Below are 25,823 nucleotides of genomic sequence, written 5' to 3' on the forward strand. Positions count from 1 at the left end.
CATAGCTTAGGTAGTGCGTCTCCTAGCCTCCTGGCCTGTTTTTGAGGAGAGGGTTTATCTGGAGCCATTGTGTAGCCTTCATAGCTGTTTTTCAACAGCTCAGATATTAAACTAAACCAACATATGCATACAATAAAGAATTCCAATAACCCAATGTAGCTATACAGTAACTATATCATTAACCAAGTGAGTGCTTTTATGACTAAATTATTACAGATCAGTCCCCCATGTCTTTCACAACAGAAGCAGAGCTGTAATGTAACTGCAATGTAACTACACTGCAGTCACAACACCCTCACAATGTATTACCCTTATCGGTATGTCCAACTTGTGTTGCTCAGGCTGAAATTTCTCATTTGGTTTCAGAATTACATTTCTTTTTGAAAGTTTAAGCAAAAGCAGTTCAGCCATTTTAGAGTATAAAGAGAAGAGGAGAAATGCACGTTTAACAGTTTGTGAACTTTTACAAAAAACAGTTTTAGTGCTTGGGAATTTGTGGTAAAAATTTGGTGAGAACACAGGGTCAGATTTTTAAACGTATTTAAAGGTAAATGCCTTTAAAAATCTGCAGCTTAGTGCCTAGGATACATTTTAATTTAACCAAATGTGATAAAATGGAGTTTGTGAAGGTGTCCTGGCTTTTCTTATCCATTAACTGGATTTTTTTTGGTGGTGGGAAGGGACGGGGAGAAGGGGCAGCGCTAGAGATAGGATGAGGGCGTCACTAATGATCTCTCAATGTTCTACTTACTCTGCATATCTGTGCATAAGGAAGTTGAGTAGAGTTTAGTTTTAACGTAAAGATGCATACGGAGTTTTGTCTCTGTGTGTTGCATGAGATCTGGCTCATCTGCCTCATCCTATGTGATCTGTTCCTGGCTTTGGTCCAGCAAAACACTCCGGCACATACAACTTTAACTATGAGTAATCCCACAGACATTAAGGATTATGCAAAAATAAAAAATAAAAACAAATTCCTAGAAGACTGTTGCTAATCCATCCCTTGAATAAGAAATAGGTTTCTGTTATCTCCTAGAAACTTTTTGTTTTGCTCTTTGTTTCCAGTTCTGCAAGTCTTAGGCAGCAACGTAAAGAGCAGGTGGGATGACACTAAACAATGAAGGATTATGATTTGCTGGCAAATTTGCTACATCTCTTAACTGCACCTCTCTCCCCTCAATGCTACCCTATCCCTTCTCCCCCCTCTCATTTGCCACCATTCCATGTCCCCCATAACAGAATGGCAGGAGTCTACTGCTGCCATAGGTGCTGGGACCTGCAGGTTAATACATCCTGCTTCACTGGAGCCAGTGTAATGAATTAGATTGCACCCTGAATGGCCTGTGCCAGAGAGAGGAAGGGTCTGGTGGGACACAGATCCTGAGGCAGGAGACCCAGGACTCAAACCTGGGGGTGGGCTTCATGCACTGCACTTTTGAAATTAACCTTTTGGTTAAGCAACCAGACCTCAAGAGGGGAAATGATTCTGAGTCTACAATGAGCATGTAGCTCTTGCTTGTGGCGGGGCACCAGCTAATAACCCTCTCTAAGCTCCTAGGATCCCCTTCACCTGCCTTCACGCACCCTGCCATATGATATCAGCATACTGTCCCCACTCGAGATGCCACCTCCTGCTGCCTCATTACAAGATGAGGGGATGCCATTCTTCCATATGTCCCCCCGGGGTCACCCCCAGACCATGTCCCTCTCAGTCCCATCCCCCTCCATGGCACCCTATTCAGCCCCAATCTAAACTCTTCTCCCTCTGCATCAGCTCAGCAGTTGAGGCAGCAGCACCGCCTACAGTCAGCACAAGGTAAATTCAGATTATAAATGTTTAACATAGTATTGATAGTTTAAGTGTTATCCATACAGACAAACCCAGCTCTTTATGTCAACCCCCTCCCGAGCAACACACCACCCTCCACCATTCCCCTGAAAGTACTGGGAGACACTTCTCCCCAGCAAAGCCAACAAAATAGACCAATCGTGCAGTTTCTAAGCCTAGCCATTATGGAGAGATGAGGAATCAAAAACTGGTAAGAAAAACTGTGAAAGTGAAGGATGGGTAAATTCACCAATCATAACATTAAAAATTCCTTTTCCGATCTTTCCAAACTTCCCAGAAAAACTCTACCCGAGGATGAGATGCAGCAGGCAACATTGCAGGGGACTCCTTGGTTTTTACTGGAAGCTAGTTTCAGCCTTTAGTACGGGGAGGCTACTGCTGCTCCATAACGTTCCTTCCAAAGGGTTAACATGCTGGCCCCTTTCCCACAAAGAAGCAACCGTAACATGCTAACTTCTTTTTACTGCATGACAGTCTTCACTGCACTATATTCAAGTGTGTGAGAGGTGCTGTATTCACTTATAGGATCAGTAAAAATGGTATAAAAAGTATTTAGAAATGTATTAAGTCTGGGAACTGCTAGATTATTAGTTTATCAGCTCAACATTAGCAAAACTTTCTTTTTATGTGCTGCTTAGTTTCACAAAACCTACCAGGCATATTTCAATTCTCCCTCTCCCACACCCTACCGCTGCCGTCCAGCTGGAATACATCAAGGGTCTAGAAGCCAAGTCAAATGTTGACCCCACCCTCCTCCATCCATTTTAAGGCACCTTCAAAGCCAGTACACTGATCTAGTTCAGCTTAGCCAACAACGCCAGCAAATCTGTTATTTAAGACTTCAGTGCTGGATTTTTATAACTGCCCATTAATACAAGCTTTGATGTATGGTCAAAAAAATCCAGCTGTAATGATTTTCATCAGAATGTAGTAACCTTTCCTCAAAAGGGTCTTTATTTCTATACCTTCATAATCTTTATTCCCAACAAAATTTTATTTCTATATAAGTATCACTCTGAATTGCCTTATAAACCGGCCCTGAACAACACAAAACACTTCTCCTTCCCAAAAGCTGAAACAGAAGGGCCATTATAGTTCTAGCAAATATAACTTTCTGCATCAGAGTTTGCAACACTATTTTGTTCAAAACAGCCTACGTTCTAGGCTATAGTTGCACGAGAACCAGAACAGAAACATTTGTTTTTCTGACAAAACACTTCGGGAAGGGTAGAAAGGGAGTTTGTAACAGGACAAAGAACTTACTCTGTTGTTCCCCTTTGCAGGAAGCAGCATGGAAAAAAAGGAACACGTTCCATTAGATACATGTATTTCAAATGCATGCAGTGTGCTGTATGTAATTTGGGTATCACACAAACCAAATGAGGAACTGAATCAGAGTGTATTCCCACTGGTGAGAAAGCTGCAAGGAAGGTATAAGAAATCCACGAAAGATTTGAAATGGTGAGTCAAGTTGTAAACTCACAGCAGCAGACGGTAACTGCAAGTTTTCAAAATTTCCTTTTCTTCGTCTAAGCATAAATCAGGAGCAGTGCCACTGAAGTCAGTGGTGTAAGTGACAGTGAAAAGAGGCCTGAAATGATTTGGGGATGGGACTGTAGCCAGCTGGACTTTCTTGCACTGGTAAAATTGAACTTCTAGCATGCAAGGCAATCCACTAAACATGTCTGCTTGCCATTTCATGACAGCCACTCCACACAACATGCCAGGGAATGGAAAGTTTCACCACCCCATGTAAATATAAATAAATAAATAAATAAAAAAGCAAATATGTTATATGTAGGCTGGTAATACGAAAGGGGAGCAGGGGAAGGAGTAGGTGGTGCCGGGGAGGTAGAGTAAGCAGAACAACTTACGATGAACATCTGCGCTATTTTTTTTAATTATGAGTTTTGCCATGGGCTGGCATGAACAGTATATATTATATAGCGGGAAACTGGCCAAAATAAATCCTAGGCTACAGTTGAGAAATGCAGTCTGGAAATGTTAGTCACAAAGTTGTAGTCATTTTAAAAGAAGGGTGTTTGGATACGCCAATACAGAAAGCAGCAGCAAAGTCAGCTGGTAAACGGATCTCTCCTTTCAAAGTGAAACAGCAAGGCTGTGATTTATAGCCAACGAGCTGACTCACATGGGACGGGTTGAAAAAATAAAAATACTGATTCATTGCTATCAGGGTGGCACTCAGAACCCCTGTCCTGATGAAAGCAAATCCTGGGGGAGAGAGGGGACTTGGCAAGCTGAAAAAGAAGCCAGGGGCCCACAGAGCAATGTCTGGTAATTATATTGTAGTAAAAGATAGCGACCGACTGTGCATGCATAGGGCACGGAGCAAAAAGGGGAGAGAGAATCAGAAGGAAGAGGGGATTTGGAAGGCCAGGTTGATATTTGGACTAATTTTTAATGTATTAGGGACATTTGTTCAGACAAAAAAAAAATCAGTGACTCTTGAACTTAGTTTACAGTACAGTCCGTAATACAGACCAATAGGTAAGTTGTTTCTTGGTATTTTTGACAGACAGGAACTGCTTGACCCAGCAGTCATCACGACCGTTATCTACAATGCAAATTTCAAGTGACTGTGCAAAAATGACAGCTCTTACAACTCAACAGACTTGCTCCAAGTGTGCGTTTATAGCACAGCTGCTGAATTTAGTGACAAAAAGGCTTTGCTCCTTTTTATTCCTCTCAGGACTGCAGACACAGCATCAGAAAGAGCGAGTGAGCTGGATTCCACATCAACTGGCTTGTACAGCAGGAGCAGAACTGTTGATGAGAGAGCACAGCTTGACTTGCAGATTCCAGGCTGACCGTGCACCACTGGCAGTTTGGGAAAGCAGGCCTGATTCACCACTGCGATACTCCAGCTTTGTGTCGCTATTATTCAACTTTTAATTTCTATGAGCCAGTTTTTACCACAGGTGCCAAAGGCTTGGCGATTCAGCAACAGCTGTCACTTGCACATGCAGAGGACTGAGAAGTCAAGTTGTAAAGGGATGGGTGGGGCCTGCTTGTTTGCATTTCTTGACCTTGGAACTGCCAAAGAGGAAGTGTTGAAATGAGTGCAAATTGCTGCCAGTTGCTAGCAGTCACATGCACAGAGGGCCCCTAAACCTTGAAAGGAGAATGAGCACAGGTTTGGTGTGAGCCTCCAACGGCATTTCACATTTTCAGAGGAAGGTTTGAAAGTGCTGAGAAAATTGTACTCATGAGTTCTAGCACAACTCAAAACTCAGTGAACTTCTCAACACATGATGGGAGCTCTGTTCCTGTAAGACAGTTCTCTGCAGGGCAAGAGCAATACCTAACATCTATTTCTGCAGAGCTTGGTAATCTTCTACAAGAGGAGCTTCACAACACAGAAAAATATTAGTCCTTTGAGACAGTATTTATAAGAGCATGCACAATGCTCCGGTAGTATAAAAATAATTCCCACTCCAGCTCACAGCAGAATCAGTTTTCAGTGGATTCCATTTTCCTCAGTTCATCCTCTCTCCCTCCCTTTGCAAGGATTAAAAAAGTGTTTATCACTCTGGTATCTAGGTGCTTTTTGGCCTACATTAATAAATTGATACATTAATGAAATGAACACTTCTCAGACTTTATTTTGACCGCAAAGCATTTCCCAAGGAGGCAAAAGAAATCTGACAACCCAAGCATTTTGATTTGTTTAAAGGGAGGAAGTTAAAAGACATGAAGTTTACCACTAGACACCAGAAGTGTTTTTTAGAGCTACACATAAAAATTAACTTACACCAGACAGAGGCAAACAAAACCAGGCTCCAAAATATCCTTTATTAAAGACACTAACAAGATGCATGTTCTCTTGACATTAAGACGGATTTTTACATGTGCTCCACAAAATGTGAATTAATGCACAATTTGTCTTTTCCACAAGAGCAGACTTGGGGTCCATGATTCTGTGGGTTGTGGGTTTAACTGAAAATATTTAGCTCATGGTAGAATTGCGTGCTTTTGGATCACACTCCCTACTTGCTCTGATATCCATGACAGAAGGACAGAAGAGACAGTTTGGTAACCATTCCTTAAACCTATTTAATAATCAGCTATTCTGCTTCCTTATAGGGTTTTTTTGTTCCATTTTTACAGTTGGTTTAGTGTAGTAAAGCTGTATTACACATGAAATGGTGAAGCCAAACACTTATATACTTTTTTTTAAATGAATGTAGTGCCAGTGTGTGCTCGATCCCCCCCAACCGGCCCTGCCCTAACTCCACCCTGCCCCGCCCCCATTCCAACCCCTTTCCCCAAAGTCCCCACCCCAACTCCGCCACCTCCCTGCCCCTATTGAACCCCTTCCCCAAATCCCCGCCCTGGCCCCGTCTCTTCCCCTGAGCATGCCGCATTCCCGCTCCTCCCCCACACAGCTTGTTACGCCACGAAACAGCTGTTTTGCGGCGGCAAGCACTTGGAGGAGAAGCGGGGACGCAGCACGCTCAGAGGAGGAGGTGAGTTGCGGGGGGGAGCTTGGAAAACCTCTGTGAAATTTTTTCCCGTGGGTGCTCCAGCCCCAGAGCACCCATAGAGTCAGCTCCTATGCTTTGGGCTGTACTGAACCCAGTCAGCCACACTGCTAAACCACTGCAGAGAAGATATTGTGGTCACAGGTCATCACGGGCCCCAACAAAGTATGCGTACGAACGGGACACTAATCTTACATTTGCTACATCAGGTCACGTGACTGGGGAAAGTCATGCGTATTATCAGCGTGGGCACCGGTGACCCTAAGAATAGTGTTTTACCCTGTTATGTTATATTTGTCTCCTGTTTAATATAAATTACTGTGTTGCATACGTTGTATGTATTTGTGTTATTTCTTGGGAGTCTCCAACTATCTGGCAAGTAAGTGGGGGTTACCCCGTGGTTAGGATTTTCCTCCCAAGCTGCCCTGGTGACCCTGCCAGGAAGGAGCGAGGGGGGTGGAGGCACCGCCAAATAAATTCATAGGGAAAAATAAAGAAGATACACCCTGCTCAGTGGGTGGCAGGATCCAGAAAAACCCAGATCTGTGCATCAAAACCTGTAAGCAGACTGGCATTAAAGAAGGTAACCGAGTGCAGAGGGGGCGCTACGTAAAAGTAGTCTGATTGGAGCTGGCTGAGATATCTGAGCCATTAGCGATTATCTTTGAGAAGTTATGGAAGACAGGAGAAATTCCAGAGGACTGGAAAAGGGCAAATATAGGGCCCTTCTATAAAAAGGGAAATAAGGCCAACCTGGGGAATTACAGACCAGTCAGCTTCATTTCTGTACCTGGAAAGATAATGAAGCAAATAATTAAGCAATCAGTTAGCAAACATCTAGAAGATAATAAGGTGATAAACAGTCAGCATGGATTTGTCAAAAACAAATAGTGTCAAACCAACCTGATGGCTTTCTTTGACAGGGTAACAAGCCTTGTGGATAGGGGGGAAGCGGTAGAAGTGGTATATCTTGAGTTTTGTAAAGCTTTTGATACTGTCCCCCATGACCTTCTCATAAATAAACTAGGGAAATGCAACCTAGATGGAGCTACTATAAGGTGGGTGCAAAACTGGCTGGAAAACCATTCTCAGAGAGTACTTATCAGTGATTCATAGTCATGCTGGAAGGGCATAATGAGCATGGTCCTGCAGGGATCAGTTCTGGGTCAGGTTCTGTTCAATATCTTCATCAATGATTTAGATAATGGCATAGAGAGCACACTTATAAAATTTGCGGACCATACCAAGCTGGGAGGGGTTGCAAGTGCTTTGGAGGATAGGATTAAAATTCAAAATGATCTGGACAAACTGCAGAAATGGTCTGAAGTAAAAAGGGTGAAACTGAATAAGGACAAATGCAAAGTACTCCATTTAGGAAGGAACAAACAGTTGCACACATACAAAATGAGAAATGACTGCCCAGGAAGGAATACTGCGAAAAGGGATCTGGGAGCCACAGTGGACCACAAGATAAATACGCATCAACAGTGTAATGCTGTTGCAAAAAAAGCGAACATCATTCTGGGATGTATTCGCAGGAGTGTTGTAAGCATGACACAAGTAGTAATTCTTCCGCTCTACTCCATGCTGATTAGGCCTCAACTGAAGGGCACCACATTTCAGGAAGGATGTGGACAAATTGGAGAAAGTCCAGAGAAGAGCAACAAAAATGATTAAAGGTCTAGAAAACATGACCTATGAGGGAAGATTGAAAAAATTGGGTTTGTTTAGTCTGGAAAAGAAGATTGAGAGGGGAGATAATAACAGTTTTCAAGTATGTCAAAGGCTGTTACAAGCAGAAGAAAAATTGTTTTTCTTAACCTCTGAGGATAAGACAAGAAGCAATGAGCTTAAATTGCAGTGAGGGAGGTTAGGTTGGACATTAGGAAAAACTTCCTAACTGCCAGGGTGCTAAAACTTAGTCTATGTTTTTAAAAAGTTATTTAGTTCACAACAATGTAGTTAGAAGAAGAAAGCTAATGGAGTTTGGAGTCATAGATTCAGTTTTTATATTTAGAAATCACTTATAACCCTCTACTATTTATTAAACTAAATTCAATCAAAAATAGATAAATCATCTGCACATATCAACATATAGACATTTTATAGTGTGCATTATCTATTCAGTGATTGCCACTGAAAAGTCAATCTTCCCCCCTCCATCATCAAGCTTTGGTATTGGAGATGCCACTCCATTTCCCTAAAATAAGAAATAAATGTGGTATACCAGTTATTACTCTGTGACTAAATGTTCACTTTTCAGTGGAGTCCACTGTGCACTGAGTGTGTTAACATCATTGAAAAGAAAATAACATTTACATCATTACTGTATAAACAATTTGCTGCAGTAGGTTTTGTAGGTATAGGATATATACCCATATGTATCGAATTTTTTTTTTATATAAAACATACCCAGTATACACCAATATTAAACATGGCATAGAACTGTCACCATTACAAAGTCAGTATCTACCAGCAATTATCACACCCGACACTTTGACTACAATATAACTGTGGTATCTCAGATATCACTGTCCAGTACAGTAAAACTTATGAATTTATCAATAGTTAAGTCCAGAAATGACCACTATGATAATCTAGTCTGAGCTCTCCATTACACAGGCCAGAGATGTTTATTTTGTAATGGTGAGTATTCTATATATTTAAAATATATACTTATGCTGCACCCTAGATATAGAGACAATGAGAACTACAAACTAGAGAAGAAAATTTTTTGTATAATTCAGAAATTCTGGCATATGCTCTTATTATTACCAACTAACTACTTGTATTGTGATACGTCCTCTAGGTTTTAGGTGCTCTTCAGAGATGCAATAAAGCACAACCTTTGCCCTGAAGGCCTTAAAATCTAAGACGACAAAAAACAAATGAAGGGCGAGGGAGAGGGAGAGGAATAAAGATACAATTTATAAAGAACTGCCTCTTAACCTATCCCTTATGAGTTGTCTATTTCCTGTAGTTACCATGATAGACTAGGTCTTGAAGAGGGATTTGAAGGAAGAAAGGATTATGGACTACGGGTGTAGTGGGGTGGTAACCCCGCTCCGGTGTGGAAGGGGTTAAAAACAGCCCTGGGAAAGGGCTGCCCCAGACAGCCAATCAGGAGCGGGCTTGAGGCTGCCAAGCAGGGCCTGGCTGGGAGTATAAGGAGGCCTAAGGGAGGAGCTGGGTCAGAGTCTGTCTAGCTTTGGAGAGAGATAGGCTTAGCTGCCTGAAGGAGCAAAGGATACGTTGGCCAGAGCAGTGCTGGGGAAGGGCAAGAGGAGTTGGGGAGCTCCAGCCTGGCAACTTCCCAGGCTGAGGTCTTGATAAAGGCCTATGCAGGTACTGGGACTGGGAGGTGCAGCCTGGGAATAGGTAGAGGCAGCTGGTCTGACCCCTTGCCAATGATGAGTGGCCATTACAGACTGCAGTTTGCCCCAGTGAGAGGGGGCTAGGTGATGACTGGCAATAGCCACTGAGGCAAGGTGGGTATAGAGGATTGGGGGTTCCCCTGGGAGGGGAAACCCAAAGTGTGGGGGTACTGCTGGGGCAGAACCCTGAGGTAAAGGTGCACCAGGGTCCGGGAGGGACCTGGGGACCTGAGGCAGATGAGCCACCAGATGGTGCTCCAAGGCTGGAAAAGAACTAATTCTCAGACGACCAGCAGGAGGCGCTGCACCGGTGAGTCTCCACTCTGTTACAAAGGGGCATTAAGTTAGTGAACTAAGGACATCTTTAAGAAGGGCATTCCATTCCTAAGGGCTGGTATAGATGGAATTATGAAGGAAGTAGCTAAGTTGTGAATAACACAGGCATGTTCTGGAATAAGGTATGAACAATAAGATTCAACAACATGCTAACTGTTTTGACACCATTTTAAAAGCCATGGAAGAAGGGAAGGGAATGCAGCTGATGTAATATCTGGATTCTTACAGTGAATTTGGTAGCATCTCACAAAATAGTACTTGCAAAGTTAATTCTGATTGGCTTCAATATGAGTTGTGTTGCACGGACAGACAACTGACTGAAGGATCATGAAAAAGGAAACAATAAATGGCAATGTATCAGCTGGTTGCCAGGTATCCAGTGAGCTGCCCATGGATTGGTATTTGACTCATTTTTATTCCATTACTTATTCCTGAAATAATTTGTTTAAAATTTTCCCTAAAAACCCAGCTGGGTGTGGGGACAGAAGGTGGAAAGGTAATGAACTCAAGGCCATTGGGTTGGTGGCGCTGGAGTGGCAGCCTGGTATGAGGCGAGAAAACTACGGGCTGCATGCATATGTGAACAGCAACAAATAGCAGGCGGATCAGAGTTAGGAACGTCAGATTGAGTGGGTGGCTAGTGAAAGCAGGAACAGTGGGGGAGGTGGTGGTGGTACATAGAGGGAAATAAAGATGATGATGTAAGAAGTAGAGCAGTGGACTCCGGGGAGCTGGGGAGAGGAGGAGGAGGAGGGGAGCTGGGGAGAAGAGCAGATTACTTCCGAATGGTTGCATCACCAGCCAGACAGATGTGCAAGCTCTTTGATGGGAGAACAATCTATTCACACCACTACAGTGATGTACCAGAGCGAAACAGTTAATGAAGGAAAGGTAACCTACACATTAGCGGGGGATTTTTCAAAGGCAGTTAAGCCTCCCAAGTACTACTGAAAGTCTATTTGTGCCTTTAGAAATCTCCCCTTGTATCTACAGAGGATACTCAATTGGAAGGTACTGCAAATACTAGTGAAGACACAAAAATAATACCTAAGAGTTTTTCCACAAGCTCAAACTGCCCAAGTGTCAAATAAGAAAATCCTCCCATTGACCCAGTCCCCTGGGAGTTCCATCATGAAGAGGGGAATGCGATTACTGTAGATTTGTCAAATTACAAAGGCCTCTTCTGATGGAAACTTATTTAGAAAATGGAATATCCATAGGTCTAATGTAGGTCCTTAATCACCACTGGCACCCTGTACTGGAATCCATGCTAGTGCGGCCCTTAGCTACATTGAAACCAGAAGCTCAGACAGACTTAAGTAATGAGGTCACTTTGGAAATCAGACCAAAAACCCTTGCATGCTGTGTATAAATAACAACATGAGACAGGCTGACAAAGGCCATAAAAATATGAAAGGGCAGTCTGGCAAAATAATTTCCTGCCTTTCTGTATAGTATGTCCAACTGTTATTTTTTTTCCTACTCAGTTTTCTTCATATTCCACTTAATTCGGTAAACTTGTATTTGGAGAGGCTTAGTGTTTGCCTCATACGCTGCAACAGGCAGTAAAGCAGTAAAAGAAATTTGCATGACAAACTGGAATACCTCCTTCAGTTCCAGCATATGGGATCTGCAGGAAGATATTAGCATTCTGCAAAATATCTGTCACCGTCAAAGACAGGAATAGATAGTGTGAAGTTGAAGAAAAACCCTAAAAGGTGTCAGTATTTTTATTGGACCTGAAGGATTGATTTAATTAACAAAAATTATTTCTCTATGGCTGGAGGGCTTGTTATATATTAACCCAGAATGTAATTTACTACTGAGTTGTGAACCATTAAAAACAGCCATAGGTGTCAGCTCAAGTACAGCAAAGCAAAATACATAAGCTCTAAGGACATCTGCAAACAGAGCTTAAAAAAACTCTTCCCAGCATTTTTCTGACTCTTAACCAGGGCAGCTACTGAAAAAGTAGTGATGTGTTTAACTTACTGAGGATTTATCAGGATAGACACCAGCTCGCAGTAGGGATGCCTTCCAGCTATCCATCTCCTCCTGGGCATCGCAGGCCAGCTCAAGGAAGCGATAATCCTTGTAAACATTCCTAGAACATAGAACATTACACTATAAAATTTGAACTTTGCTATTCTGCATCACGTACAGAGCATTTCAAATAACAAATCCTTCAGGATCTATAATTATTTTACAGCTTTTTGAAAGGGGAGACAAGTGACGGTCTGATAATTACACAAAGGACCTAAAAATGTTAATTTAAAATAATAATGGTCTGGATGCACTGTAGTTACAGAAGCTTTAGATCCAGTTTAAAAATCAGGCTTTCCACACTTTTAATAAACTCTAGAACACATTTAGGGGCAAAATGCTGCTGGAACGCAGAGGACAAAGACCGTTGTGAAAGAATTGCCAACAAAGTTGTATGGACTCTGACTGGCAGCTGCTGTAGCCAATGAAAATCAAGATTAGTAATGATCTTACTTTCCCCATAGTAAATCTCTCCAGTACAATACTAGTTCAGTTTTAGCTTCTGAACATTTTCAGTAAAAGGAAAAAATTTTTAAAAAGTCTCCGTTCTCATAAACGCAAAAGGATTCCATAGCCATAAAAATACCTCAGACACACCATTTACTGCAGGGGTTCTCAACCTTTTTCTTTCTGAGGCCCCCACAACATGCTATAAAAACTCCACAGCCCACTTGTACCACAACAACTGCTTTTCTGCATATAAAAGTCAGAGCCCGCATTAGGGGGTAACAAGCAGGGCAATTGCCCAGGGCCCCACGCCACAGGGGGCATCGTAAAGCTAAGTTGCTCAGGCTTCGGCTTCAGCCCCAGGTAGCAGGCCTCGGGGCCCTGAGCTACAGTCCTGCATGGCAGGCCTTCGGCATTCTGCCCTGGGCCCCATTCTTGGTGGACCCCCTGAAACCTGCTTTCGACCCTCCAGGGGGCCCCAGACTCCCGGTTGGGAACCAGAGACCTACCCTATGTAATTAAGAAACTCCCTAAACACAATTATAGCATCTTGTTATTAATGTAAGAAAAGAGAAGAAAAAATACATGATCCGCAAGGCAGTGGTATTTATACATTCTCCATTAAATAGAATAGGATTTTCCCCTTATGGTTTAACCATTAATTATTACCTAATTCAATGTCTATACACAGACTAGATTGCTCTAAATTGGTCAGCCAATTGTCTTTTCAGGAAAGGCTATAAGCTTAGCTAAATTGTGAAACCACATGTTGCTAGATCTTAATGGAGATGCAAAAATCCATTTTTAATTGCAACAAGACTGTTTTCCCGGGCAGCAATGGAACAATTTTGGGGGGGATGACAAAGATCACTAACTCACACAGCAATAACTAGAGGTCCAAAGACATTTTATATTAGAAGCACTGTCTCTCACAATATGTTACCATATTTTGAGAGAATTTTTGAGACAAAGTATGCAGCCAGAAAAATATATCCACTTTTACTACTAGTTAGTCCATTTCTCTAGTATTCCAGGGACTTTGGGACTTTCACCTTTTACATATCTGGAGTACAATAGGTTTGTTATACTTCACCTTTGCTAGAGAGATTCCCTCCCCATTAATGACAATATCATCTGACAGACAACTAACTCCTAAGCCTGTTTTTTAGATGGAGTGTCAGGAAACAGATGGGTATAAAACCTGGACATTTAGCAATAAACTACCATTGCTATACTACTATGGGTAGTGATTCATGCTATGCTACATTGAAGTGAAACATGCCCACATCAGCATATAGGCATACATGGCATTATTTGTGAGTTTATATATTTTATTCAAACTGCAAAACAAGATGAGTACAATTCTGAGTCAACTGATTAGAGATTTAAGATGGATTATTTCTTTTTCCTCTAAATATATTCCACATTCACAAGCAGCTAAAAAATCTACGTCGTCTAAAACAGGGGGCAGAGATATCTGAATCTTATTTCATCTACAAAGTTTGGGAATTTGGAATCAATATGTGTAAAGTAAGTTAAAGGATATGGTGACAAGAGACAGAGGTTAAACAAGGCAGCTGGATAGAACTTGCTGATTTGCTGCCTGGAAACTTTTTGGTTTTAACTGTTTTAGGTAAATTAATTAGGTTGCTACAGTTACGGAAAAAAGATCAGCTAAAATGTGAGGAGGCACAAAATAAAAGCTATAAAACATGAAGATTCATTGATTCCCAGTCTAGAAGGGACCTTTGTGTTCATCTAGTCTGACCTCCTGTATAACCCAGGCCATACAACTTCCCCAAAGTAATTTCTACAGCAGATCTTTTAGAAAAACATCCAATCTTGATTTTAAAATGGTCAGTGATAGAATCCACTATGACCCTTGGTAAATTGTCCCAATGGCTAATTACTCTCACCATTAAAAATTTACACTTTATTTCCAGTAGGGATTTGTCTAGCTTCAACTTCCAGCCATTGGCTCATGTTAGACCTTTCTCTACCAGACTGAAGAGCCCATTATTAAACATTTGTTCCCCATGTAGATACTTATAGATTGTGCTCAAGTCACCCATTAACCTTCTTTTTGCTAAGCTTAATAGATAGGGTTCTTTGAGTCTAATGCTATAAGGCAGGTTTTCTAACCCTTTAATCATTCTCGTGGCTCTTCTCTGAACTCTTACCAATTTATCAACATCTTGAATTGTGGATAGAAAGCTGGCTAGATTGTCAGGCTCAACAGGTAGTGATCAACGGCTCAATATCTAGTTGGCAGCCGGTATCAAGCGGAGTGCCCCAGGGGTCGGTTTTTTTCAACAATCTTATTAATGATCTGGATGATGGGATGGATTGCACCCTCAGCAAGTTCACAGATGACACTAAGCTGTGGGGAGAGGTAGATATGCTGGAGGGTAGGGATAGGGTCCAGACTGACCTAGGTAAATTATAGGATTGGGCCAAAAGAAATCGGAGGAGGTTCAACAAGGACAAGTGCAGAGTCCTGCACTTAGGTCAGAAGAATCCCATGCACCGCTACAGGCTGGGGACTGGCTGGCTAAGCAGCAGTTCTGCAGAATAGGGCTTGGGGATTAGAGGATGAGAAGCTGGATGAGAGTCAGTAGTGTGCCCTTTTTGCCAAGAAGGCTAATGGCATATTTGGCTGCATTAGTAGGAGCACTGCCAGCAGATCAAGGAAAGTGATTATTCTCCTCTATTCAGCACTGGTGAGGCCAGATTTGGAGAACTGCATTCAGTTTTGGGCCCCTCACTACAGAAAGGATGTGGATAAATTGGAGAGAGTCCAGCAGAGGGCAACAAAAATTATCAGGGGGCTGGGGCACATGCTTTACAAGGAGAGGCTGAGGGAAGTGGGCTTGTTTAGTCTGCAAAAGAGAAGACTAAGGGGGGATTTGATAGCAGCCTTCTACTACCTGAAGGGGGGGTTCCGAAGAGGGTGGAACTCGGCTGTTCTCAGTGGTGGCAGCTGACAGAACAAGGAGCAACGGTCTCAAATTGCAGTGGTTGGATATTAGGAAACACTATTTCACTAACAGTAGGTCTTCACTACCCACCAGATTGGCAGGCAACGATCGATCCAGCGGGGATCAATTTATCGCATCTAGTCTAGACAAGATAAATCAACCCCCGAGTGCTCTCCTGTCAGCTCCTGTACTCCAGTGCCGCAAGAGGCGCAGGCGGAGTTGACGGGGGAGAGGCAGCAGTCGACTCACCGTGGTGAAGATACCATGGTAAGTTGACCTAAGTACGTCAACTTCAGCTACATTATTCACGTAGCTGAAGTTGCATAACTTAGATCAATTTCCCTCCCCCTCTCCCCCAGTGTAGACCAGAGCTTAGAGGGTGGTGAAGCACTGGATTGGGTTACCTAGGGAGGTGGTGGAATCTCCATCCTTAGAGGTTTTTAAGGCCTGGCTTGACAAAGCCCTGGCTGGGATGATGTAGTTGGTGTTGGTCCTGCTTGGAGCAGGGGGTTGGACTAGATGACCTCCTGAGGTCTCTTCCAACCCTAGTCTTCTATGATTCTACTCACTACGGATCCACTGATGTCTCATGGAAAACTGTGAAATTTTCTTTGAAAACAATTGAAGTTTTCTTCTTTCCCTTCCACTTTTTAGAATTACTAAAAATCATAGACTATCAGGGTTGGAAGGGACCTCAGGAGGTCATCTAGTCCAACCCCCTGCTCAAAGCAGGACCAATCCCCAATTTTTGCCCCAGATCTCTAAATTGCCCCTTCAAGGATTGAGTTCTCAACCCTGGGTTTAGCAGGCCAATGCTCAAACCACTGAGCTATCCCTCGCCAATATTTGCATAGAAACAGGATATTCTTTAAGCATCATCCGGTTATTTCCCATGGGATGCAGTAATCTTGGGATATCACTATCATCTCAATAGCAACTTACTGTGATGTCATAAACCCAAGTTCATGACATCAGACAGGGGAGTATGAAGCAGGAACAGGTGAACTTCTAAGCAACACAAATCTTGTTTATATGCAAACATTTATAGCTGTGAAGAACATGGAAAGAGAAATACAGAAAATATACATGGAACTGCCAATGAGTAGTTTTTTCTAGGTTTTCCATGATCAATTATTTAAATATTTGAATATTCTTCAGAGTGGATAAAAATCTATGGATATTTTAAAAAAAAATTTAAAAACAGATTTTTGATTAAAGTGTTTTTTGAGGAAAAAACCCTATCTAAAGATAGTTTTAATTAACATACATTATAGCTCAAAATATCTCATCATGGAATAGGGATTCTAAATTCTAATTCTGTAGTATGAGACAATATATTCATGTAATGTTTAAGAAAACTTTTGTAAATGAGTTCCAATAGTTCATGCATTAGGGACCCAATCTTATGGGGTTCCACACATTTCTGTATAGATTTAGGTTAATCTTTCTATCTGCCCAATGGGACTCAGTGCTCAGTCTAGAAGATACCATCACAGATGCTTAGTTTTGTAGTTCTCAAACTGGATTTGTGTCTCCAGAGGTAACATGCTTGTTAACAGCAAAAATGTTTTTAAATAAATATATAGAGGTGAGAAATAACAGACCTCAACTCTATTGTCCCTCTGCAAATTTGTATATATAGAGTCAATCCTTTAGCTCTCTCTAAAAGTGCATAGATTAAAAAAGTTCAATGAATAGAAGATTGTTGGGGTGGAACTGATCTGGACAAGGAGAAGTCTGGAGATAAATCTGAGAAGCGAGGGACATATGCTTGTTTTGTTAAAATATTATATGTTTGCTGTTGAAGAAAAAAATCCAGAATACTTAACGTTGTTGTTTTAGTTAAATAAAACAATTTCAATGTCTGTCTGGTGATGTTCTCCTCCTAATACAGCATGGCAAGAAAATCTTCCAAATATTAATGATTAACCTGTTGAATTGAAGATAATTCACTTCTCAATTACTTCATAAATATCTGCTTCAATTACCTTTGGTAAATGAAATAACCAAACAATCATTCATTTTCTGATATAGCTGTAAAACTAATCTGAAAAGTTTTTTCAAAATAAATCACTGTTTAAAAATATATAGTGTATACATTCTAAAAATGAAACCTACATCTATCTCCAAGTTGTGAAGAATATGTATTAAGGTTATAACAACCAACAAGAATGCACTTTTATGTAGAAAACCATGATTAAATTGAGTCTTCCTGACTAGTGATTTTAATCAAATCCACCCTGATATTCTTCAAATACTAACACAGGAAAACTGTGTAAAACCATACATATTCATACCCCTCTATTGTTTACACTATTTCCTCTTGTAAAGTATCATTTTAATGAAATCCTACGTATTTAACAAAGACAATAATCACATTACTGAAAATTAAACTAATACAAATATTTAATGTGAAGGAGACAAAAGATTAATGTTTTCTATTTACAAACTGTATAATACCTTATACACACAGTTCTATTCCTGTAAATAACAATTTGATATTTTGAGATTAACTACATCAAATAGAGAAGTCATTTCTACTTCCAGGAAAAGTTATCGAGTTATATTTTTCTTTCTTCCCCCTCTAATCACACATTACTGGAAAGATGACGTGCTGAGACTTCTGTTTTTACTGTTACCTCTCAGCTATTAATAATTCTTGTGAACTCCCAGATATTTGATTGTTTCCCTCATATGTTGAGTCTGGTCATAACCTAAACTGTGAATTCTTTGTCTTAGGCATCTGTACAATGCCTAGCACAATGGAACTCTTATTGCCCCTAGGCACTACTGCCATATCAAATATAATATATACTGCAGAACACAATACCATACAATTAACAGTGACTGGACATTTACTCTAGTGACCTATCAACTCCTTTTCCTGAGACAGTACATCCACTGACCCAGTTACTATCTGGGTCATCCCCTTCACGGCAGGGTTTGAAGGCAGCTAGATATCCATTATGCAGGGCTGCCTGAAATGCCCCACCCACTAGCTTATGCACCAGGCAGAGCACTCATATAGAGCACTTTGCTTGCAACTAACAATGCTAACACTATAGTAAAAGTATGCATGACATAATTAATTTTTCTTTCTTGCCCTAGATAGCAAAACGAAACCAAGTCAAAGCATAGAGGTGTGTAGAGCTCGGTGGACATGTAATACAGTTACAGAAATGGAATCGCTACTTATGTTTACCTTGTAATTCTGCCTTTACCATGCAATATATCCTCTTTGGAGTCTTGGTCCTGCTCTCAGCTCCCCTGCCCAAGACAATCAGAACGCCCCAAGATCTTTCTCTCCCTACTGCTAGAGGTGGTGGTGTGCCACCCTGGAAGTGATGCTTTTGTAACTTTCCAATCAGTTCCTGATTGAGTGGGAAATGAAGTAAAAACCAAGCCAATCACAACAAATAAAATGGCAAGGGAGGGATAGTTCAGTGGTTTGAGCATTGGCCTGCTAAACCCAGGGTTGTGAGTTCAATCCTTGAAGGGGCCGTTTAGGGATCTGGGGCAAAAATTGGGGATAGACCCTGCTTTGAGCAAGGGGTTGGACTAAATCTCCTGAGGTCGCTTCCAACCCTCATATTGTATGATTCTATGATTGAAAAGCCAGTGTCTCAGTAGGCAGAATAATGATGTAAAGATCACCACCACCTCTGAAAGCGTCTTCACCAACCCCTAAGAGAAGGTGGGTCAGTATGTGAGAATCCTGGAAGTTGTCTGCTTCAGAGAAGCAGAATTACAAGGCAAGTAAAAAAATCTCTGTAGATAACATATGCTATTAAATATTATTAGCAAACAAGTGTAGATAATGCATCCAACTCAATAAGGTAGAATGCCAAACGTTACTGAACAAGAGGAAAAAAAGTATGGGTGGGAGAGAATTTCCTCTCAGTTATGGAGTGTTTGACGTGAAAATTGCCTAATTTATATATTGCACTGGACGTTACGTATAATAATTTTATGAAGTTCTGTGGTAAATCAGCCTATGGGAAAACCAGCTGAGCTTAGACTTCTAAACTCAGGGTTCAGGTACTTGGCAATAACAATGGTTCTCTAGCTACACAATTTCTGAGTCTGAGAGATACCTACTTTATCTCACATACTTTCTCTGCTAAAGAAACCTAGTGAATGTATTTAATAAACTCATGCCATATACTTGGAATTAGGAATACTGCTAGAACCAGTATGAGAACACATTGGAAAATGAGAAGAGGGTTTTCCTACAGAAAATTTTAACTTTTCATTGAAAAACTTAACATTTCACTTATTATTATTATTAGTTCCAAAAGCTTCAGTTTTCAGCCAAAAACCTTGGTTTTCCATTCTTTCATGAAAACTCAATTTTCTGCAAAAAGCGCTTTTCATAAAAAATTATGTTTAACTGAAAACCTAGCTTTCTATTGAAAACCACTTTCAATGGACCAACCACTCCAGAACTGGAATTAAATTTTCAAGTGCGCCCACTGTATCTGTAAATATATTGTGGTAGGTATGTTCTGCTGTTGCAATGTGTAATCTGAGAGTGTTTTTAGCCCACATTACTACAAATGGTTTGCTGGGTTGCCAGTTCTCACTATTTTATCATGAGTCTTGTGATATTTGGTGTTTTTCTTGATGCCTCAAAATTCCTGGAATCCTGTGGTTATGTGAGAATCTCAGTTTCCATTAAAAAAAAATCCAAAACAAAAAAAAGCTTCTAGCCCTCATGGTTGAAGAGATGTGAAGGGGCTGACTATTTTTTTTTCAACACTTTGGGTTCTTCTAATTCCTATCCAAACTGTAATTTATTATATATCATAGCATTTTTATACTGTACTCTTGATCATTATTGCGCTCCAGGTTCACATAATTCATTTGCACATTAGGAGAAGATGGAGTTTGGATTCCTTTCAAGCAGTTTCATACAAGATTTGCAATGACCTACTTATTGATGTAGATGTTCCTTGACAATATCAACCCTGTGTGATGTTCCAGCAGCTTTTTATCTCATGGAGTTTGACCAAAACATCCAAGCACGTGATTTAGAGAACTGTATTTAGTATTACTCTGGGAAAGCTCTTAGTCATAACTGTCACAAAGCAGGGAGCATTTCTGGTTACTCTAAATAAATGCACATCTGCCCATGTTGAAATTAATGTGTGTTTTTCCATCCCAGAATCATTTCAAAAGTCCCTATACTGATTTCTAAGCAAAGACATACTATAATATAATTATAATAGTACAAAGAGGCTCATAGATCAGGGCTAACAATTAAAAATCCTTTCAAACAAGGTTTTTCAACCCAGTGGAAAGAAACGCAAACAGATCTAACGAATGTGAAATGGAGAAACTAATCTAAGGTGAAAGAAATATCATGAAAACAATCTGACTTTTGAAAGAAAATGTAACATCCAAATTAGTAGAGTTGTACCTAGAAAATGAGTTGCTAAGGCATTAAACAAATTTCAACAGTATGGCCCAAGGTTAACCAAAAGTCAGTCACACAGAGACACTCGGACAAAACCATGGAAGACACACCATTCAAGTGAGATCATGCGTCTCTCTGTCTGTGAGGGTGGGCATTGTGTGTGTGTGTGGAGAGGAATGGTGATGGGCCTTTCAATACAGCAGAGTGAATGGTACCAGGGATAGAGAATTCAATCTTGTTTAACATAACATACCTGTCTATAATCCAAATACTAAATCTTTCTATTATTGCACATGCCCAGTAAGTTATCCACAATACATGTGCAGCCCACTCCCACATTCATACACTCACTTGCCCGTGACCTGTCCATGACTTTTACTAAAAATACCTGTGACTAAATCATAGCCTTAATGATAGCACATATGGCTGGTATCAAGGTCAGGGCCAGGGCTGTCCTTACCCATACGCAAAGTATGCAGCTGCATAGGGCACCCAGAAATTTGGGGCATCAAATTTCCAGGTGCCCTACGGAGCTGCACGCTGCTCCAGGCCCTGCTCTGGCTCTTCCCCAGGGCCTCCACCCCTGCCTTGCCTCTTCCCACCCCGTCCCCACTCCCCTGAGGACTCCAGAAGCGGTCGGCCAGCACTCCCCAGTAAGTAGAGCAACCCAGCTCCAGCCTGCTCCGCTCCCCTGGCTCCCAGCCACACCGCCGGCAAGTGCTGGGGGGCAGTTTTCCCCCCTCCCCCCAAGCCTGGGAGCCAGGGGAGCAGAGCAGGCTGGGGCCAGGTCACTCCACTTCCCGCAGGAAGTGGCCAGCCAGCCTCCACCCCCACATGGAGGCCTGGGGCCAGCCACCCCCCTCTCCCCCACAGAGGCCTGGGGCCTCACACAGCCCCCCTGCGGAGGGGCTGCATAGGACACCAAAATAGCTAGCGACGGCCCTGGTCAGCGCTTCTGCACCTGCAGGATTCCTGTCACATCAGCCCCAAATTTTGTTGCCCCAGAACATTCCATCAAGTTACCTGCCATATAAAAAAGCACAGCTAATGTGGTCTCACTCTTTAACCAGTAGCTGAAAAAAATTGTACTTAAAACCACAGGGGAAGATCTTTAAGTTGCCTACAGTGCTGGCAGCAGTGCTTAGGGTAGATTTCATTGTACAGTGGTCACTCTTAAATTGCTGATTACCATCGTAAACCATAGAGCTTGATGTCAATATTTGCAATTTCTCTAGCAATTCCTTCATACTTATGTAACCATACCTATGTATCGAAGGCAAAACTGGCATGTTTTTAAGGGCAACCGCTGTATAATTTCCATTTCAATTCTTCTTCTATATTTGTATCAACATATTTTTGTGCACAGGCAGCTGCTGAGATATAATGATGATGGGCCTGCTATACCTTGATAAGCAGATGTACTGTAAGTGCCATGTAATTATTAGAGAATATATAAAGCAAAAAACATCAAGTTAGATTATAAGGAGGCATTTATCCACACTCATAAGTCTGCAAATATGCCATGACAAATACAGCTAGAAATTATAGAGCAGGAATGTCTGTGAAATATGCAGTACTGAGCTCATAAACCACTAAGGCCCTGATTCTGAACAAAAAAAAAAAAACCCACACACTACTACACCCACACCCTCTTAACCTGAACAATCCCGTTGAAGTCAGTGAAACTACTCACAGGCTTACAGATAACTCCATGTGATGTAGCATTGGGTCCAAAACCAGAAATGTTTGCCATCTGAAATTATTTTGTGAATTTCTGGGTCTTTTTATATTTATTGCATCATAATAGAATTGACTTTAAAAGTCTAGAGTTGAATGCAGACTGATCCACATTTTTGGAGTGAAAAACTAAAAAGTTGCATATATTGAATATTTTCACTTTGGTTGAAAATTACCATAAAATGAAAAAAATGCATACACAATATGTGTTTAATATACAGCCATGTAAAAAGGAACAGGAATCTAAACATTCAATAAATATACACATTCAAGACCGGTATTTTTGATATTAACTCAACTCTAAGTAAGCTAGATACAATACACTGGATTTGAAGTGTGCTTTGGCATATTGTTATACACACCTGAAACTCCATAACAGCAGTTTTTAAATACAGGCAGCCAGTTTTTTTTAAAGGAAAGAATAAATGCAATGAAGTTAGGGCTCTGCAAATATTTTCTTTATGAAGCCATCCATCTGTAGTAAGTTAGCAGCAATGTGTGACTAACATTTTCTACAAAGGCGTGCCATTTCAGTTCACTACAATAAGTATGTGTGTTAATTAAAATTAATTACACATGCCTCTCAAAATATTTATTTTTTTCCAGAAGAACCAAACAGAACATCTCTGAGACAATGCTAGGAAAGAAAAGTGCTTGAGCTTTACTCTACAAATCAGACCCACTTGAGTAGTCCCACTGAAGTCTATTGATCTTTTAAATTAACATAACTATTGTCCTAATGGGGAAAATGAGCAGAGAGAGAATAATATACTAATCATTGTAGACTACCTTGATTATGAAAGTGTCTAAATTTCAAAATATATCCATCACAGAACTATATCCATAACTCATGTCTCACTGATCATCAGTGCTTGCAGTAATAACTTAAATCAGCACAGAACTATCCAATTAATACTCTAGAATGCAATTAGTACAGCTTCTATCTTAGATATAACTCAGCCTTTAGGATTCCATTGTTTCTGGACAGGGAGTTGTTTGTTATAATCACACATGTTGGTAGAGTAATACTAACAATTAACAGAAAACAACATGATTTGCCTAAGAGCAGTGTATAATACTAGTATAATGGGTAGAATAAAACAGAAGTAAATTTAGTTATTTCCTAGGTACCATCCCTATAGAAAGGGTTGGCAGAATTAAATGTTTTCTATAATTTTGATTAAAATAAACATTGATATTATCAAAGTATTTTTTCAATTTTTATCAATTTAAATGTTCACAGTTGTGCAAAATTATGGGGTTTAAGCTTTTTTTTCCCTTATCTATTTAAACTGTCATAGTTGTGGGAAACTGGAGAGGGCAACAATGAATATTTAATGACAATAGATGTTGAGTTTCAAAGAATTTAAGCTTTCTAACTGTTAAAACAGAAACTGTCAACAGTATATGTCAAAATATACAAAGTAAATAGCTTTAACTCAAAACACTAAGAAGTTCTCAAGCGGCATTTTTCTTATCTTGCCTATCTGTGAATTTTGATTATTGATGGAAGTATTTTTTCTGTTGGTTAGTGTGTGTACAGGAAAATTGACATTTGCCTATAAAAATCCAACCCTTCCAAGCCTACCTGTGTAGCACTTTAAAAAATACTAAATAAATGAGCAAATGTTGATCGCTGCACCTACTTCCAGTGTGTCAGAGAACATTGTTTTTTCCAGCAAACAGCTTCGTTCACTGACTCAGCAATATTTTGGCAAACTGCAGCAATAAACTTGATTGTTCCATATAAACCACTAAAAAAATCTTACTTTTTTGGTATGTGTCCATAATTCTACAGGTAATGAGGCCTCCTTGCAGCTAAACACAACAAATATGCTATTTGTGATGACTTTAGCATTGCTGCTGCTTCTTCTTAAGAGCTTTTTTTGCTCTGTAATGCCAGGCCTAAGACCTCTGTGCTGGTGTCCCCTACCTGCAAATGTTGTGTTCTGCTATTTCCCCTGAATGGTGATATAAATGAAAGGACTGATAAGGCAGAGCAGTAAGCTACTGAACTGCAATTGGGGCTTAAAACTTATTTGTTAAATCGGATTTCTTTAGATTACAACTGCTTCAATACTGAACTGAACAGAATCCAGAAGTTTGCTGTAGTTTACAAACCTCAAAAAACTGTTTTCTGGATAAAATTCATCTGGATTTTTTTAACGCACTCTCACTCCCTCATTTGTAACACCACATATGGGGCTATGAATAGGCTCAGCCCCTAGCTCTCCCTGGGGCTTGGCTTGCTTGGTAAATCAAAAACAGTAATAAAACACACACCTCAGCCTAAGCTTCCTCCCTGAGCTTGGCTTCCATCCAGCACCTCCTTTGTCTTAGCTCCCTGCAGTAGTTTCCTCTCTTTTGGGTGCCACCTCTATCCCCCTTATATCTTGGGGTGGTGGTAACCAGCTGCCATGTGGCAGCCAGAAGAAATTAAAGAGCTTTATTCAAGCTTACAATTCCTGCTAATGGGATGGGGCTTACAAGAGGCATGCCACTTGGTACATTGCTTCCCTCCCAGAACACCTACTCTGCCACCTTTGCAACCCACATAGGACCCACCCAACTCCCCAAGTCACACATTGCCTCCAGAAGACCCAGTCTCTTCTCTGCCTGTGGCATTTCTTGTGCCATAGTCCCGAATGACATTCTTGAGCATCCCCTAGGGTCCAGGAAATGTTCCCTATCTCTCCTGAAGACAACTACCCAGGCTAATGAATGAGTACGGCATCCCTCCCCAGAGTCAGCCTACTTGCCCCCTATGCATAGGGGAGTGATGGCCGAGGGACAACTCAGAACAAGTTCTGCTGTCTGCCGTTGTTCATCTCTGAATAAGCTCTCCCACACCAACATGGGAACACACTGCGACATCACTGCTACTCATTCAGCAGTCACACGACACTCCCATGGGTATCTCAGCCCATGCAGCTTCAGCTAGACCATTTAACTTCTGATAGTCACAATCCACATAGGGGCTGGTGGCTCACCCCATCATCTGGGTAAGCATCATTTTGGTTTTTCTTTCAGTGTCCCCAAGACTTTATCTTCACAATGGTTCCTCTACCTGCCTTACCATTCGTTCCTCAGACTGAAGCTTCAGCCTCCAGACAGCTTCCACCAGGGGACAGCAGGTACTGG

General features: G+C 41.1%; 1 protein-coding gene across 11 annotated transcripts in view; it reads right to left on the reverse strand.

The window, feature by feature from the left end:
* Nucleotides 1-25,823, reverse strand: part of DNM3 (dynamin 3) — a 311,515-nt gene that overhangs the window by 74,234 nt on the left and 211,458 nt on the right. For 6 of the 11 annotated variants that reach the window (XR_006292780.1, XM_043553165.1, XM_043553163.1 and 3 more), the window contains 2 exons: nt 12,054-12,165; nt 3,113-3,124 (listed from right to left, as the gene is read on the reverse strand). Coding sequence is in view for 10 of the 11 variants with exons in the window: in XM_043553165.1 (XP_043409100.1) it covers nt 3,113-3,124; nt 12,054-12,165 (124 nt within the window). In the remaining variant the exon portion in view is untranslated. The remainder of the gene's footprint in view (nt 1-3,112; nt 3,125-12,053; nt 12,166-25,823) is intronic. The other 5 variants (XM_043553169.1, XM_043553167.1, XM_043553168.1 and 2 more) reach the window with 1 other exon arrangement.

Source organism: Chelonia mydas, chromosome 8 (assembly GCF_015237465.2).
Source record: "Chelonia mydas isolate rCheMyd1 chromosome 8, rCheMyd1.pri.v2, whole genome shotgun sequence".
Lineage (NCBI taxonomy): Eukaryota > Metazoa > Chordata > Testudines > Cheloniidae > Chelonia > Chelonia mydas.